The sequence below is a fragment of the Heloderma suspectum genome, chromosome 7 (assembly GCF_057233095.1).
Source record: "Heloderma suspectum isolate Gila_16-S chromosome 7, 16-S_ref, whole genome shotgun sequence".
Taxonomy (NCBI): domain Eukaryota; kingdom Metazoa; phylum Chordata; class Lepidosauria; order Squamata; family Helodermatidae; genus Heloderma; species Heloderma suspectum.
This window is the reverse complement of record NC_139464.1, coordinates 25,839,582-25,858,145: the sequence shown is the minus strand read 5'-3', so window position 1 is coordinate 25,858,145 and position 18,564 is coordinate 25,839,582. Positions and strand designations below refer to the sequence as shown.

At 45.7% G+C, this 18,564-nt stretch overlaps 1 protein-coding gene across 1 annotated transcript in view; it reads right to left on the bottom strand.

Moving 5' to 3' along the window:
• SLC6A13 (solute carrier family 6 member 13) overlaps positions 1-18,564 on the bottom strand; it is a 64,984-nt gene that overhangs the window by 34,525 nt on the left and 11,895 nt on the right. Inside the window, exons 2-5 of the mRNA XM_084811716.1 lie at positions 18,070-18,204; positions 10,077-10,217; positions 9,727-9,811; positions 7,987-8,119 (exon numbers count right to left, since the gene is read on the bottom strand). Of these exons, the coding sequence (XP_084667842.1) occupies positions 7,987-8,119; positions 9,727-9,811; positions 10,077-10,217; positions 18,070-18,204 (494 nt within the window). The remainder of the gene's footprint in view (positions 1-7,986; positions 8,120-9,726; positions 9,812-10,076; positions 10,218-18,069; positions 18,205-18,564) is intronic.

The following is an 18,564-nucleotide window of genomic DNA, read 5'->3' as shown; positions in this document are numbered from 1 at the left end:
AGGGATAACCTGACATCAGTAGTCTATGTTATGGTAATCTCCAAATTAGATTACTGCAATGGGGCTGCCAGATGGGTACATGGGGCTGCCCTTGAAGACAGTTCAGAAGGTGCAGCTTATGCAAAATGTGGCAGCCAGATTGATAGTAGGGACCATAAAGTCTGAGTATATAACACCAATTCTAGCCCAATTGCACTGGCTGCCTGCACGTTTCCAAGCCCAATTCAAGATGCCAGTCTTGACCTACAAAGCCTTACACAGCTCGAGACCACAATACCTGATGGAGCACCTCTCCCAGTATGAATCTATCCAATACTCTATAATCAACAACTGAGGCCCTCCTCTGAGTGCCACCTCCGAGGGAGGTTCAGAGGATGGCAACAAGGAAGAGGGCCTTCTCAGTGGTAGACCCCCAACTGTGGAATGCCAGTGAGGTCTGTCTGGCACTAACCTTGTCATCTTTTCAACACCAGGTTAAGACTTTCCTCTACAGCACTTGATGGGGTATTTTAGTTTTTTACCAGCTCCTGATTGTTTAATTGTTAATTGTTTTTAAATTGTTTTTAAACTGGTTTAAATTCTTGAATGTTATAGGTGTTAGGATTTATCATGCTGTGAACAGCCTAGAGAGCTTTGGCTATCGGGCAGTATAGAAATGTAATAAATGGATGGATGGACAGATGGATGGATGGATAGATAGATGGATTAGACAGATGACAGATGATAGACAGATAACGAGAGAGAGGATGGATGGATGGATGGATAGATAGATAGATAGATAGATAGATAGATGCTATTGTAGCATAGCTATACCCAGAATGCCCCGAGCCCTCAATCTAATTTTCTTCTTTACTAGTTTTCCTCCTTGCTAAAAATACTTCCTTCCTGTCTTAGTGCTGCCATGGAACTGGTTCCCCTCAAGCCACGCACAACCACTTTCTTATTCATGGGTCTGAACTTATGCAGGGAGTGGAGGCTCTGCAGCTCTCCCAACACACTGGGCTTCCAGGGGTATCCCATCCCATCCCATCCTATCCAAATCGGGTCATGTGTCCTCTTTTATAGAAGTCAGTCCTCTTTTTGAAGGGCTGCAAAAGAGCTGCCCTCTTCTTGAAGGCATCCTCTAATTGAAGGGCGGTCCAAGTCCGGTTTTATCTTTAAAGAGATCTATATCTTTTCAAAGATAAAGAACCATCAGAAGGAAGAGGTAGGCCTTGAAGCTGCCCATCAACAGCATCTGGGCAGCAGACTGAGCAAGGCACACAGGTCTCCTGGTCACAGTCTTCCACACTATGGTGAGATGTACTGTATTTCTATTGAAATTATAATAATTATTTCTAAAATGCAACTATACCTATAAATTAGCATTTGCAAATGTGATGCAAATCAGTGTCCTCGTTTTTCCTCTTTATTCAGTGATGCATATTCTCTTTTTTGGCAATTCACAAGCGGTTAGCCTACATCCAAGCACTGGTTAGGCCCACTTCTGTGTAGCTATGATGACATCATGACATCATATGCTCTTCTAAACCATTCATCAGACTCAGTTTACAATTCAAGCCTTCCTTGCAAATTTGTAGCTCTTTGTACTTTAAGGCTTTTGCCTGCAAGAATTTGCAGTGGAACTGGGTGCCTGAAAACAGCAGAACATTTGCTTTCGTGTAAATGTTTGGCCCAAATCCAACACTGTGACCATGTGAGTTCAGTGAAATGATAGCAGATGTTTGGCTTAGACGTGACCTTTTTTTCCATTTCTAAAGCACTGTTCACACTGACTATATTACTAGAAAACCTACTGCGATCAGAAACATTGTTCTCTGCATCATGCTGTTCTATAACAAACATGATTTTGTTTGGGTCTGATCCACATGCCTTTGCCAAATTATTCCATCCAGGACATGCATTTGAAGGGGACAAAAAGTATTGCTTATGAGTTGCTTCCTCTTGTAGTAGTGGAACATGTTTATACATTTCCTAAAGGCATGAAGCTGCTGCTCCAGTAGAATGGAAAAAAATCAGTGAACACACCATCGCCAATGATAGCTCTATCATACCTCCAACAGCCCTCTTAAAAAGGATGTCTGTGTCTGGCCTAAAGCAGCTCCTTAGGGGCAAACTAAACAGGACTTAGAGATTCATTATCAGATGTCCCAACTTGTTGTTATTCACATTAGATTTTTTTTCATTTTTCAGTACCATACAAACAGTAAATACTTCTCCCATGCTGATTCCTTGCCTCTATTTCCGAGAGTACCAAGAGGCATACTGCCTTTGAAACCTGGAGGATCCATATAACCATCATCATGACGAGTAGCCACAGATGGACTTATCCCCCCATGAATCACACATCTCCTGCTGCATCTCATCTTGTTTGGCCCTTATCTCCTAGCTGGAAAGGTTCTGGGGACACAGCAAGTGTCCCTGGAAAAAGTAGGCACTAATTCTCCTAGATTGTTCCTACACCAGGCAAGGGCAGACCTCAAGCTTGCAAGGTCCATTTGTTGTTGTTGATGTTTTGACTGTATTGAACCCCCAAATCCACCAACCGGAGTGAAGTGCAAAATAGTGAGGGGAGAGGGAGGTGGAACTCACACAGAGATAATTAAGGAAAAGGGGTGCCTTTTTGGTTTTCTGTACCTCTCATACAAAATCCCATTCCTGGTTCTCTTCATCAGAGGGAAGCCTTATTGTTATTGTTGTTGTCGAACAATCGGGAGTCAGAAACCCTTGCTGATCTACAGAAAATTGCCCAGAGTGGTCCTATACTGTGGTCCTATACTGTGATGTCACTTACTTAGAATCATAGAATCACAGAATAGTAGGGTTGGAAGGGGCCTATAAGACCATCAAGTCCAACCCCTGCTCAATGCATTACATAACCCCCAGTAGTGTGTCAGCTATGTAGATAAGCAGGAGTTGGCCATAACGTTAACTCATGGCATGCCTCGCAGTTATGGATGTCGAAGAACTCTGCAACAGATTCAACTGAGTTCTTTCTATGAATCTGACCTGCAGTTTCTGCAGTGGACCAGCTTTTTCTGATCTTGCAGATCAGTTTCTTACTTTGGGGGGAGATTTGCGCAAATTCACACTTGCACTAATGCATATTAGTGCTCTTTTGTGCTTGTGCTAATACAGCTCAAGTATGAAAGAGCACTAATGCACATTAGCACAAGTAGAACTAAATTCTCATACACCTCTTTTAAAAAATCTGATTCCATCAATGAGCAGACGATGGAATGAAAGACACCTGACAATTCACAAGAAACAGACAGAATGGATTTAACAAAATCTGCACATCCCTACACCCAATGCAAGTGGGCTGCAAGGATCACAAAATAAGCACCTGTGTACAAGCTCTTGGGGTTTGAAGTGTTGTTTTTTCCTGGACTACCTTAATCCTTCTCTGATCTATTGGCCCTTCTAGGGCAGTAAGAGAGCACTTTCATCTTGTGCCATTTCCTCACTCAGCAGGAGCCCAGCATGTGTTAGAAAAAGCAGCCAAGCCAGGGTTGTTTTTGGTCAGCCACTGCTGAATGCAAACGTAGCATTTATCTTAATTACAGTATATGAGTTATCCCTAAACTATTTACATATTATTCTAGATTAAAAGGTTTTATTTATCCTAGATTATATTTACACAAAATAATATTTACATAGATGTCCCTCCCAAGAATGGAACTAGACAGGCTAAAAACTGAAGAGAAACTGAAAAAAGAAAAGAAGTTAGAAGTGGAAGAGAGAGAGAGAGAGAGGAAACACAGATAAATTGGAAGGGCTAATTATGGACTTTAAACATTTGATTGCTGCTTCAACCCTCCTGAATGGGGAGGGACCAGAGCTGACAGGCAGGCACACAGACAGCCCGCCAGGCTGCAGAGCAAAAGGGACATTCCAAACGACCCAAGCTTGCTTCCCTTTCGCATCCTCTGCAGCACAGAAAAGGGAAGCCCCATGTCTGACTGGGAGAGAGGTTCGCCCTCCTCCGTGCAGTGCAAGATCCTTCCCTGAGAAGTGCAGCCTTCTATTCAGGGAATCTGTGCCAAAGACTTTAAGCCAGTGACAGCTCTGATTCTGGTGGGGCTGTACATCCATTCTGGGTTTCAGGCAGAACCAGCCAGAACTCTAAAGGGGCTATCCAAGATGCTGACCCCTATCCCCAAAATAGGTCCAGCACCTTGGATAGCTCCTTCAGAGTTCTGGCTGGTTCTGACTGAAACCCAGAATGGATGCACAGAGCCACCAGCCTCCACTGGTTTAAGAGATCATATTCTCCTTTGTTAGACCTTTTTCTTGGGGTTGATGCAGCACATGCCAGCTCTGTTTTCACATAGCATATGCTTCACAACACATTCAGTTTTCACTACATCAGTTACCCATCGGCATGTTGGTCTTATTTCCTAGGCTCAAGACAGAGCCAGCCCAGTACATCGGGGTAGGCAAACTGGTGTCCTCCAGATGTTTTAGGTAACAACTCGCCAGCCAGCATGACCAGTGGCCAGGGACTGTGGGAACTGTGGTCCAAAATGTCTTCAGAGCACTAGGTTTCCTATACCTACAATACATCTCACTGCCCGAGACAAAGAACAAGATGCCACCAGCCTACCTCCAACCCCTCAGGATATCTAGATGCAAAAGAGAACAGGACTCCTGCCCCTGTCAATGGGTGCATAGAAGGGAGAATGACTGGGTTCACACAACAGACTAACCCACAGTCAGTGGTTGAGTGTGGGTTGTTGTTGAACCGTGGGTTAGCATGTTGTCTGAATCTAGGACATTTTCCGCAGGTTAGCTTGTTAACAATATAGTGTGGCTTGTTTTTCTCGAACAAGCCGCCTTGCAAACCCATGGTTTGTTGTTGGGTTGTTCAGGTTGTTCAGGTGGTTAACAAGCCACACTGCATGCTCAACAAGCCACCCTGCAAAAATGTCCTGGGTTCAGACATCACACCAACCCACAGTTCAACAAACAACCCACAGTTCAGCAACAACCCACACTCAACCACTGAGTGTGGGTCAGTGTGTTGTATGAACAGCCTAACTGTCAGCAGTTGAAATTCCCTCTTCTGCATAACTCTTTACAGGTGCAGAAGCTCTGTCCTCATTTGCATCTGGCCACCCACCCACACCCTCCACATGTAGAAGCCGACTGGTTGAATCTTACCTTAAGACTGGCCATGAGACAGCCTTCTCCACCACAGGAGAGGGAATCAAGCTAGTTTAGGGGGTGCAGGGGGTGCCACATGGCACGCACATCTCTGCCCGGCAGCACCTTGCCCAGCACCCCACCTGATGTCTGCTTGTTCAAACAAACATTGCAGTGCAACAGAGGCAGCGCCACGATGCGCCACGTGGGCAGAGCAGTGCTTGTGCCCTTGCGATGCCTGTGGAGTGTGCAGTCTGGGCTGGCTGCCTCTCTGCCTGCTCACTTGCTCAGGGGGCTTTCCCAATGGCACTCTCCAAGAAATTTGGGGAAAAGGCGCCAAGGCAAGACAGACAGGCCAAGCAACAAGCAAACACTGCAGGCACCAGCTCAGGAAGATAGGAACAGCCAGGAGGGTGGGAGGCTCAAGAAGAACAGAGGCAGGGGCTGCCACCGCTGCTCCCCCCCCCCAGCATCTCTGCCTGAGGCAGCCACCTCACTGCACATAATGCAGGGGTGGGAAACCTCAGCCCTCCAGGCCAAATGCAGCCCTCCAAGTTTCCCCAGAAGGTTCCCCGCTTTCCCCCAACCACTAATCATTTGGTGGTTTCATGGCTTTTGTGCATTTCCCCTTCATTCTAGAAGGTTGAAATGCCTCCTCTGTGGCTTAGTTACTGGCAAGAAAGAGCTTCAAGCTACAATATGCTGGCATTTTTTGCAGTTTTGGCCCAGCCCCTTTTGCCTTCAGCCCTGTCCACCACTGGAATGCGGCCCCTGAGAGCTTCTCCAAAATAGAATTTAGCCCTTGGGCTTTAAGAGGTTCCCCACCCCTGGCCCTGGTTCCGGACACTTCTCTCATCAACAGCAGCGCCCTCATGTCCACAGAATGCCTTTATCTTCCTCTCATTGTTTTTGTGGCTTGGTAGAAACCTGCTGACCCTTTTGGCACTCTGGGGAAGCCATGCTAGACTCCCATTCCATTTGCAGTGAAGGAAAACACCAAACTTTTTGCCACGCATGTTGATTCCACCTGGTCTCATAACCACATTGCATTTTGCATGTTATCAGGAAAAAGCTGTTTTCTCACCGACAACTTTTTGTTTCCATCTGTTCTTAACTCCAAATGCAAAGCTGGCTGGGAATGGCTCAGGGAGTGTATTAAAAACACACTAATGAGTGCCGTTCCAAATGACAGCAGCATATTGTGCCAACTGGGGAGGAAGCAGATGAGACGGAACATCTCATAACTATCAGGGTGCACAGCAGACACAAAAAAGGCTTGTCCATAGTGACTCTTAGCCAGATTGACCTGAGGTCATGTAATTTCCCCACGCTATGCACAAGATTTGGGATTTGGTTTTGAGTATCTGCAATGGCTCACCAAAGGCCAAATCCTGCACATGACCAGCTACTGCAGCCCTCAGGCAGGCAGGAAACCAACACAGACTAGGCTTTTTCCTGCAGCTGCCACACGCTGAAGAGAATGTGAAGTGCCTGTATGTTTTCCCCTGCAGATCATGTATTTATTTACTTACCTACCAATTGTGTATGAATCGCTTATATTAAAGAAAGATGTGGGGCCTGCAACAAATCTTGCAGTGTGGAATGCTTCTGTTCAGAGTTCCAGCCAGCCATACCCTTTTCAGGATGCACTATTCCATTCCCAACCCCCCGTTTCCTGTCCCCACCCAGTCAGTCAGCATCCGTGTCCACTAAGCACGCTCAGTCCTCACAGGGCTGCTTTGGGGGGTTTCCCACAAGTTTTTTCCTAAAGATGTTTGCACTTTTGCAAATCTTGGGGCTTCCCCAAGCCTGCTGATACCTCTGTGTTTTGCATAGTTGTTTTGGCTTTTGCTCCCAGTTGTCAAGCAACTGGGAGCAAGACACCCTTGCTGATCTCCCCGCAAATCTCACAGATATCTACAAGCAGATCTCTATCTGCCTTCTGCCCAACCCTCCTAGAGCATATGCTTTCCAAATAGCATACGATTGATCCATGCAAAGTTGTCAGGATGGTTGCAGTTTCGCATCAGCTCCAGAACAATGCACAACCAATTGGTTCAGAATCCAACCCATATTTTAGCATAGTGGTTACCATGATAACAGCCTTCTGTGGAAAACGTACATATGAGGGCAATCCTTCCAAGGGTCCAGCTGGGTTACCACCTTTTGCTGACAGAGGTTCTATGCCTTTTAACTGATGGACATGTTCAGCACCTACATTCTGCCTAATCACTACATCTCCATTCTAGGAAAAAGGTGTCCTGGTTGAATTTCTGCCTTTCACACAGACAGGCAGGCAGGCAGGCAGATATGCAATCCTGCAATGATGCAAACTGCACCCACTTTTGGCTCATCTGCCTCAGTCCTCAGCTGACTTTTGCCATAGGTCTGGGGTGAAATCCGTAGGTCAAATCCAACCCTCCTGAGAGCCAAATCTGGCTTTCTCAGGTCCTCCAGTTGGCCACGTGCCCCCTCTTCCAGCCACCACCACCCCTTTCCCCTAACCACTGATCATTTGGTGCTTTTCCAGCTTTTGCATGGAGAGGGGTCCACTCTAAAAAGCCTGAAATCCCTCTCCTAAGGCTTAGTTACTGGCAGTAGGCACTTAAACTAAACGATGCAGGTACTTCTGGTATTTTGTTCCCACCCACAACTGGAATGTGCCCACCCCCCTACCTGAGAGCTTCTCCAAAACTGAATTCAGCCCAAGGGCTAAAAGTGGTCCCCCACTTCTGCCATAAGTCAACAGCCCTTCATAAGAAAAAAGGCTCCCTAACCCTAGCATGAAACATCAACTCAAAGGGGCTTCAAGTAGCCCAGTTTGTGACTGGAGATGCTCACCTTGCCTGTAGACTTGACTCCTTTCCAGATGCAGAAGTAGCAGATGATCCAGGCAAGTAGGAGGCAGAGTGCCAACTCCCACCGCACGGTGCCCAGATGTTCTATGCCATCAGAAATCTTTAGCACTCTCCTCCTGTGAAAGAAACAGACCCTGCCTGATTCCTTCTGGGTTCACTTGCAACATCTAAAAAAAAATTAGCTACCTCCTGCACGGACACCTCCCCAGAATATACTCTTTTCACACATTGCCTCTCAATGTCATACAAGGTTGGCACATCTCAGGGTTCAACCCAAAGTTTCAAGGTTTTAGCCTCCTTCTCATGGCCCCCAGGGCAAGGAGTAAAATCTTAGGGTAAGGGGCCAGAATCAAGGGGCATGGGAGGTCAAAGGCAGCACAAGACATACCTTGGTTGGGTTGGTGCTATCTGTCCCTCTAGAGCAGCATTCCCCAATCTGGTGTCCTCCAGATGTTTTGGATTCTAACTTTCACCATTCCTGACCATTGCCATGCTGTCTCCAGCAACCATGACCAATGATAAGGAATAACGGGAGCTGTAATCCAAAACATCTGGAGAGCACCAGGTTGGGGAAGGCTGGTCTAGAAACAGGCTGCCGTTACAAAGTATATATATATATTATGTGCATCCAAATTCTCTGATGTTCCAGGGCTGCAGTTCCTGCACAAATTTCATTTCATTTGCAAGGAGGTCACTGAAGGCTTATTGGAGTTTCATAGTATTTGTGTTTATTTACAAATATACAGGTTGAGCAGAAATGGAAGCACACCATTTAAACCCTCCAAGAGGCAGCCACTGTCCATGTCTCCCACATCAGATCTCTGGGGAGATGGCCAGCACACAAAGATGCCCTCAGAGCTCAGTGTCTCTGTCTACCTCGACCTGCTACCTTCTCCTCATACAGTGTCAGGGTGGACACTGAGCCCATAGAATCCCAGAGTAGTTCTGATTCGGAGGAAGAGCAGTCGCTCCTAGGAGAGGAGCACGCCCCTTTTTCCCAGGGCCCGCAGCTGACAGAGATTCCTCCCACCAACAATCCTAGATTAGAAAGCAGTCCAGGGAGTGACCCAGCACCGATAGCAGACTGGTTGGATGCGCGGCGCAGATGCAGAGAGTGGCGCCAAATGGAGAGCGTGGAAAGGAGGCGTAGCGCCCGGTTGGTGCTCAAAGAACGGTTGCGCCCAGAGGATCCAAGGGAAAAGGGGAGGGATTCTCCCTAGTCCTTATATTCAGGGGTCTGCCAGTAATTGCCTTTCAAACGGGGACCAACTGTTCCAACTTAGGGCATAGGGATGCTGCTGCTCAGATCTAGTTGCTGCCTGTAGAGTTGTAAGTTGTAAAAGAAGAATAAAGCTTTGAAAAGAATCCCTTTGTCTGCATCTGGACTTGGCTACTAGATTAGAATGAGAGAGCCCTCCAAGGAGCCCTTGACATACAGACCCCTGGATGACAACATTCTTAGCTGGGACAGGAAGGAAGATCTATTCAGAACATTTCCCAACATGGGAAACAACATGTATTGAGAAGCAATTGCTCACCAATGCCTTAGACACAGAGGTCTTTCTTAGTGACCACTACCTGAGATGCCAGGGACTAGCAATTGGCAGAACTAGTGCCAGCATGTCCAACAGAAGAAGCACTCATGTGGCTGGTCCTCATGACTGGAAAAACAGAAGCTCCTAAACAAGAGTGGGGTGGGTGGAGAAGAGAGATCTTCACTTACTCCCAGAACTCAATGACGGGAGAGGTGGCATTTTCCACTGTCACATTTAGAGAAGAATTTGTCTTCTGGAATTCCACACAGTTCTCTGCAAGACAAGCAACAGAGACTGAGCAGTTCTTGGTAGAGAACTGGAATATATACATACCCATGGCATGCAACAAATCCACCACCCTCAATCAAGGCCAGCAATAGAATTACAAAGCCTAGTGCAGCGGTGGGGGACATTTTTTCTGATGGCTGGCGATGATGGGGGTTGCAGTCCAGCACACCTGGAGGACACCAGGTTGGGGAAGCCTGTACTTGTACTACTGAGATGACTTGCACAAAGGCAGAGGATGGCTCCAAGTTACCTGTGTTCCATTCGTGGTCACAGCTGCCCCACGGAAGATTTATGGTGAATGAGCTGAAGAGGTAAAACAAGGCCCAAGCCAGAACAATAATGTAATAGAAATTAAGGAGAACAACAATCACCTGGGAAGCATAACCAATTCCTGCAGAGAGAGAAAAAAACACAGTGAACAGAGACAGCAAGTAAAAAAAAATATATTACAGTGAAGCAGTGCTTCTCAAAGGTTTTTGAAGAGGGACCCACCTGTAAACTTACTCAGCCTTTCAAACCCTACTTTCCCCCACTACAACAGAAAACACACAAGAAATCACTAGTTCACAGGACAAGTTTGCATTTTGTTTTTTGCTTTTACTGTAAATCTAGTTACATATGGGCAGTACCCAATCCTGCTGCTACACCTCTGCTCATTCCGTTGTGCCCATGAGACCAGCCACCAGCACAACAGGAAGCTAATGCTTCCTAAACCAACAAGCCAAAAGACTCATTTCCAAATCAGGGCAGGGCATTGGAGCTCCCTTCTGCAAGTTCTGGTAACCTGTCCCATTTTGGAAATGAGAATTTTGGCTCATTTCCAGGAACCACTAGCTTCCCGTTGTGCTAGTGGTGGGTCCCACTGGTGCATGAGCAATGTTGGATACTGCCCATAGGCAGCATATGTTTGAACAGAATTTAAGCATGACATATAGGGACTGAAGGAGCAAGCACCACCCCGCTGACATTGGACCCACCAGCCTCCGCTAGGTAAGAAGTGTCAACATGTTTAAGACCTAGCCCTTTGCTTTGAGCCTACAGTCAATCATAAACTCCAGGCCTACCTGAACTAACAGCCCGGCTATCATAGTAACTTGCTTCTGAATGCAGCAGAAAGGCATCAAGAGCCCCTAATTACCCAGGGACGTTTTGACTCGCTTTCCATTAGTTCCAGATTCTGAGTAACCTTAAGTCAGCCTTCCCCAACCTGCTGTCCCCATGCTGTCTGGAAATGATGGCACTTGAAGTCCAACACATCTAGAGGGCACCAGGTTGGGGAAAGCTGTCTTAAATTATGCAAACAAGAAATCAGAGACTGAAGTGAGTTAGGAACTTTTTATCTCAGAATAGGAGAAAGCAAACCCTAATATAAGAACATGAGACACAGGTCGTTCCCACAAAATGTAGTTTCAGGATGCTTTGACTTTTCCTTTCACAGTTCAGATCCGTTCCCTCTGCACTTGCTTCCTTTTCTTCATCCAGTCTTCTTCTCACTTCCCTTTCTGCTTCCTTTTTAATTTTCTTAATTTTCCCTCTACTGTTCACACACTTTCTATCCCAGTTATGTTTGACAGGCATTATTTATTCTGTCTAGAATATTTCAGTTCTGTAGAAAACCAAATAGAAACCCCTATTTCTTCATTCCTTTACACTTTTATAGATCATAATACATAACCCCCATTTTTAATGCCCCGGTTCCAACATATCCCTTTTTTTTTCTGAATGTTGAACTAGCAGCCCTCATGCCAAGCAGGAGAGAGGGGGAAAGCTTTTGATTTAAAGCCAACATAACCAGATTAATAAAAATTAGACCTGAAAGTGCATTTTTACAGAGTCCAACAAACAAGAAAAAAGCTGTGATTAGCATTCACCTCATGCTGGCTGGTACCACATTTGTACCATTTTCTCTAGCTTGGCAGACCTTTTCTTGCAATCAGTCTAGTAAACATTCTCCCCACCCCCCACCACAGAGCTCTAACATTTCCTTTCAGCTGATGTACAACCAGGGCGTCTGTTTTTCTTCTGCATCATTAATTTTTTTTTAATTCTGAAATTCCTCAGCTAGTCCTGTTGCCTTCATGACAGTGTTCTTTTTAGTAATACCTGAGGTACAGCTGCACCCTCCACTAATATAATTCTTATACTGCAAGAAGCAGGAGGTGATGTTGCAAGGTTCATGGTGCCTTTAAAACGGGAGTGGGCAGAAGGTAGATTTCCAGACTTCTGTGACTCCCAGAAACCCCTGCCAGCAAGGTCAATGGTCAGAAATGCTGGGAGTGGAAGTACAAAACATCCAGAGATCTACTTTCTGCCCACCACTCCTTTAAACTAGGAACAGTGGTACTGCAGGAAGACCTGATGCTGAAGTCACAGCAAACATCCCAGAACGTTGACATCTCCATCTGAATGCTCACAAAATCAGCTGAATTTTGTGAACGCCTGAAAACAGATGTCTATTTCCATGCTTTTGGGACAAATGCTAACAAATAGCATCAATCACACTTAGGTAACTATCTACATTCATTTTCAGACATTTGCAACATTTGCCTGTGATTATCGGGTTTTGTGATATATTGCTGTGTTACTGCAGACCCATTGTGGATTCCCATGGAGTGTTTGCACCAGCAAGTGCTCCAGGCTACTGTTTGGATCTCGCGCTTTAGTTGCATGTTGTTTCACAAGTGATAAATAGGCAGCACACAATCGCCATATAGCACAGCTCATATTGTATCTACGCAACTATGCCCTATGTCACTACACAAGTGATTTATTGCACGCTCATGATTCATGAATAAATCACCCATGGAATTTTGCGGGTCCTTCACATGATGCCGTCAGCCTCCACGATGCCTTGCGCACATTTTCCCCTTTATCACACATTCAAAAACATTAGAGATAAACTAGTAATAAAATTTAACGTTGCCATATTGGCAGTGTATAATGCCAGCTTAGCACCATGAACTTGCCAAGGAACAACTTTCCTCAATTCAAACCACATGTCTCTCGATCACCAATCAGAGAGTAAAATGCCTCCCTGCAATAAAGGGAGTAAGTTCTGATCCCCCACCCCACAAAGCTCAGAATCAGTGTCCTCTGTTGATTCGGAGCAGCCCATTAGGTTCAGTGGGGCTTACTCCCAAGTAAGTGTGCTAAGGGCTGCAGATTTACAGCATGATCTTATGTCTACTCAGAAGTTAGTCCCATTGACTTCAATGGGGCTTACTCCCACATAAGTGTGCTGAGTGCTGCGATGAAATAGTACAGCAGAAATGAAAGCAAGACTCCCCTCACCTTTCAGTCCTTTGCCTACATGCCAGGGAGGGAGGTGCTTCTTCTATGCAAACCACATATCTGCTGTGTAAAGAAGCCCATCCTGATCCCACAAAGAAAGCGAAAGCAGAAAGCCCCAGAAAAGATGCAGGGTTGGGGTGGGGGGCTTAATGTAGAGACACCCTAAGTCAGCTGATTCCTGGAACACATATTTTGACAAAGAGACTGAGTAGCAGAGCAATCGTCAGAGGGGTCAGCAGCAGGTGGTGGGTTGGGGAGGTAAGATCCTGCGCAAACTGGCAGATCCTCCACCAAAGCCTTGACAGTTTGCGCCAGCTAAACCAGGCGGCTCACGCGGCAGGGGGTTCATTTACCTTTCCCATGCAGATGAGTCTCTTTAAAATTCCCCCCACTGATTCCAATGGGGGGAATTGGGCACGCCAACCCAGGACTAGGGGAAAGATCCTGGGGCTTCTCCACTGAAACAAAGAAGCTTTGAACCCAGTGGGTCCAAGGCTGCGTTCGTCCTGCTGCCCGAATGCCTTATTTGGGGGCCTAACAGCAGCTACTGCGGACACTTAACACCACTAACAGTAGATTTACATGGGCATACTGGGGTTCTCCATGGCGGATCAGTCCCCTCCACCAGCGGAGTTCCTCTCCCATCATGTGATGGTTATGCACGTGGATCAGCTGTCAGAGCTTCCAAGAGTGCATATTTTGACTAAGAGTTTGGAGTAGCACAGCAGCCCCTAAGTGGGGACTGGGAGGTAAGTGAAACAGTAGGCTCTCCACTGCTTCCAAAGCCCTGCCAGTTCCACATCTTCCTCCTAACGCCCTTTGGGCAGTTGTTCAAAGGGCGTAGAATTGCTCTGTAAGGTCCCTTGCTATGCACCTACATAAGAACACCAGAAGAGCTATGCTGGTTCAGATCAAGGGTCCATCTGGTCCAGCATTCTGTTCACACAGTGGCCAACCAGCTACCCAGGGGAAACCACAAGCAGGACATGAGTGCGACAGCACCCTCCCGCCCATGTTCCCCAGCAACTGATGTACAGAGGAACACAGCCCCTGATACTGGTGGAAGCATATACCCATCAGGACTAGTAGCCACTGATAGCCTTCTACATATCACATCACATTGATCACATATCACATTTATAGCCACCTGCATATCACATCACTAGATCAATAAAACATGGTATCACCGATTTCATAGCAACTCTCTGGCATCCCTGGTTTAGCTTGTCACTGCCTGGATCTGACACTTCAGTTGCATGCTGTTTCACAAGTGATCACCAGCAAGTACCAAATACAGCACAGCTGATATTGCAGCTTTGTCCCTAGATCGGCTGTCAGACTGTCCTATATGGAATAAAGAGATGAGGTCTTAGGATGCTGAAAAAAATACGTAGTTTCATGCCAAGGAGTTGCCCTTCGCGTTTCAGCCCTGACTAATATGCATAAGCCTTCTTCAGGGTTCTGTATTTCTCAAAGTGCCTGCAGAGATCTCTGAAAAAGAATCCTGCGACTGCAAGGTACAAAATATTACCATGCACTTATGTATCACATCACTAGATCAGTAAAGTCTGACATCACTGGTTTAGTCTATATGAGGAAGTGTCTAAATCGGGGATAGGCAACCTTTTTGAGCCTGTGGGCACATATAGCAATTAGAGAACCTGTGCTGGGCACACCACAAAATGGGCATGCTGAAAATGAAAGCATCAGCCTGCATCCACTTTCATTTCCTAATCATGTCTCTTAGCCCCTGTGTAGCCTACAAGCATTCATGGGAAAAGAAGATGGGAACAGGTAGAGGCTCTCACTTTGCTTTGAAGCAATCCCAGCTGCCAGTAAGAAATTAGGAGGGGGAGAGCATCTCAGCGGCAGGCACCAAGAAAGGTGTCCAAGGGCACACTGGGGCCCCGGGAACCCACACTGTCTACCCCTAAATGGTGAGGGAATGTTTTTCCCCTAGAGATGCTAATTGCAAATGTTCCCGGAAGTATAGATTGGCTAAGCAGAACATTCTAAAATCTAAATTCTTGAGAAATATTCTGGGTCTGCCCCGACGTGTAAAGAATGCAGCATTAAGACTGGAAGTTGGAGTCTCTTCTGTAGACACTTCAACTTGGATATACGCACTCAATTTTGATACACATGTAGCCCATATGCACTCAACGTCCCAACTGTTTATATATGTGCTCAGTGCCACAACTTACCTGGCACAGATATTGACTGATATTTAAGACTTGTCTTTGGCTGAAGAATATTTGGAAATAAAGCCCACCCAGCATCTGCTGTCTAGCGGTGTTAGCCTGAAACACTTGGAGCATTCACAAGACCAATTCAGTATGGCAAAATCCATTTAAAAGGTCAACTTGGTTTGGCTTCACAGAGTAAACTTTGTTCTGTGAATAAAATCATTAAAGAGAAGCAGTAACTTCTTTTGCATCCCAGAATGATTGTTTGTGTAGACAAGAAAGCCAGATGTGCAGGGCTCAGCAGGGCTCTTTAGGACATTTCTACACCAGCCTAAAATCCTGCATTTAAAACAGGGCTTTCTGCTTCCATTTTAAAGGCAGGATCATGATGACTCCCTTTTTCACGTGCTTCCTTTTCCCCCACCCCTTTCGCCCTCCTTCTCCCCATATCTGAGTCTTCCATTATCTTTCATTGTTCTCGCTCCTCTTCTTCCCGCTTTTACTCTTTTCATGGAGGAAACTGAAGCGGAACACAATGGGGTAACTTGACAGCTCATTATCTGCGATCCATTTAAAAACAGAACAAAGGGCATTTAGTGCAGGAGACGCCTTGGAGGTTCACTGCATCATGTAAAGAGCCCGTGAAGGAGCAATCTCAATCGCAGGATAAAAGCCTGGTGTGAAGGAGCCCTGAGACAGAACTACACATGATTAAAAAATGGCAGCTGAATGTCATTCTCCCTGTCATTCTCCATAACATTAAGTTCAGTGTACCCAGTGTCCCAACATCATTACACGGAACGTTTTCCCATCCCGGCCAGCCGCTGAAAATTCTGTGGAGTGGGGGCAGGAAAACACACTGCATCATCATGACATGCAGCAAGTTGCAATAGATGTTATGGGGGGAAGTGGAAACTCAATATGGGATTGTCATTTTCAACAGCAGCTCAGCAGGTAGTTATCTAAAGGGGGCTTAACACTTGTGGGGGAGGAACACTAGAAATGGCCACAGCAACACTGTTCACAGTTATCTTATCATTTGTTATGTTAACAAACTTCAGAAGAGGGGTGAATTTGGACTTTGGACAACATGTGGGCCATATTTGCTTAGAAGGCTGGGAAAACTTAGCCTGTTCCATCTTTTATACTTGTATTGGTTTTCCGCAACTGATTCTTAAGGTTGTTTCAGTGGCAATTTGAGTCTATTTCCAGTTGGTGGCAAGAATGAGATCCAAACTGAAACTGTCAGAGCTTTACTTGTAATTACTTCAAGTCCATCTCCGCTAGATTTTACTCAGTTGTGAATGTTTAACTTTCTGGTCAAAAGGATTTTGCACAAGCTAGACTAGTGACTTCTGGGGTGCTTACAGGCGTGGGTGATTTAGCAGCACCCAGTTGTTGTTATTCTGCTTCCAGCTGCACATGGAATTTCAGCTATGCTTCTAGCCTTCTGGAATCCCAATGACATTCTGTAGCTGGATAGACAGCTCCTTTTCCCCTATTACAGTAGCTTATCTTGGTGTTGCAAAAGGGATGAATGCAATCAACTACCTTAGCCCCACCTAATCACCAAGTCTCCGGCTTTAGATCAGTTTCAGTTCTACAATACAGGCTCACAGTACCAGGGCCCATAAGATTGTATCCAATCTTAGTCCCATTAATTTCAGTGGGTCTACTCTAGGTAGGACTAACGTTGGATACAACCCATTATAAACTTATCCTTTGGATTTCCCGGACACCGCACACTATTCACCTAACTCTCATCTCATGCATGTCCCCAGACTACTGAAGAGCTAACACAGTCTCCCCTAACCTGGTGCACTCCAGATGTTTTGAACTACAACTCCCACCATCCCCACCCAACATGGACTATAACTCCTACCATCCCTGGTCAGCATGAAGGTGGGGTGCTGGAAGTTGGAGTCCAGCACATCTGGAGGACACCAGTTTGGGAAGAGCTGAGCAAATGTGTCACACAGCTTGCATTTAAAAAAAAAATTAGACCCCAGCTATTAAGCATTTTCAAGTTTATAAAAGACTAGTGAACCCAACAATAGTAAATGAAAACACTGAAATACAACCCCTAAAAACAAATACAAAACCATTAAACAACAAAAAAGATGCCAGTAAAACTATAGGAATAATAAATAAAATGTCAAACAGCAGAATGACACCAACAGAAGCGACCCTCCCAGGACTAATAGCAGCAGCGTGCATGCAATTTTCATCTGGACAACAGCATGGGAGGAAAAATAAGCCCCCTTTTCAGTGCGCCATGATCCAAATCGTGATTGCGGCCCTCACAGATGCTATTTAAAGAACAAGAAGTTAGCACATTAAATGTTTACACATACTTAATGTCAAGTCTAGTTTGCCCCTGACAGAGAGAGAACGAAGAATTATTTTGCATTTGCTTGGGTTGTATCCATTGTTAGTCCCACTTAGAGTAGACCCATTAAAATGGACTTTTAATGGGACTTAAGTTAGACTAACATTGGATACAACCCATTGCTCCCTTCATAAGAAACCTGGTTCAGGCTTTCTGCCAAACCGGCTGGTCCCATCCAGTGGAGGCTGATGGCTTCGATGTCAGTGGGGCAGTGAATCCGTTCCAGGTTTCCAATCAGAGCTCTAAAGGAGCTATCCAAGGTGCTTGGATAGCTCCTTCAGAGTTCTGACTGGTTCTGACTGAAACCCAGAGGGGATGCACTGCCCCACTGACATCAGAGCCACCAGCCTCCACTGGTTGCATCACATTCAACTCACCTTCGAAGAGCGGACACAGCCTCCGCCAGGAAGTCACCCCTCCCTGGCTGGTATACTGCCCCAGTGCTGTCTCCAGGAAGAAGACTGGGATCCCACAGGTGAAAAGGAAGATGAGGTAGGGGATGAAGAAGGCGCCTGCAGATTCAGAAACATGCGAGTGTGTTACACGGTCAGACTTTAAAAACAAGAATCTTACAGGATGTTGATCCTGAGGGGAATGGACAGCTACGGGGCAATCCTATATGTCTACTCAGGAGAAAGTCGCATTGAGTTCAGTTGGGCTTATTCCCAGGAAAGTAGGTATAAGATTGCAGCCTTATTTAATAACAAAGCAAACAAACAACGTTTTTAATAATATTAACAAAATTAATATAGTATTGGTGAAAATCTAGCCGAAGACTGCATGACTTCTACAGTATTAAAACAATTTTGCTGAATCACATTGCTGCTAATATTAATACTTTATGTAGCGCTCTAGAGTGTTCAAAGCAGTTC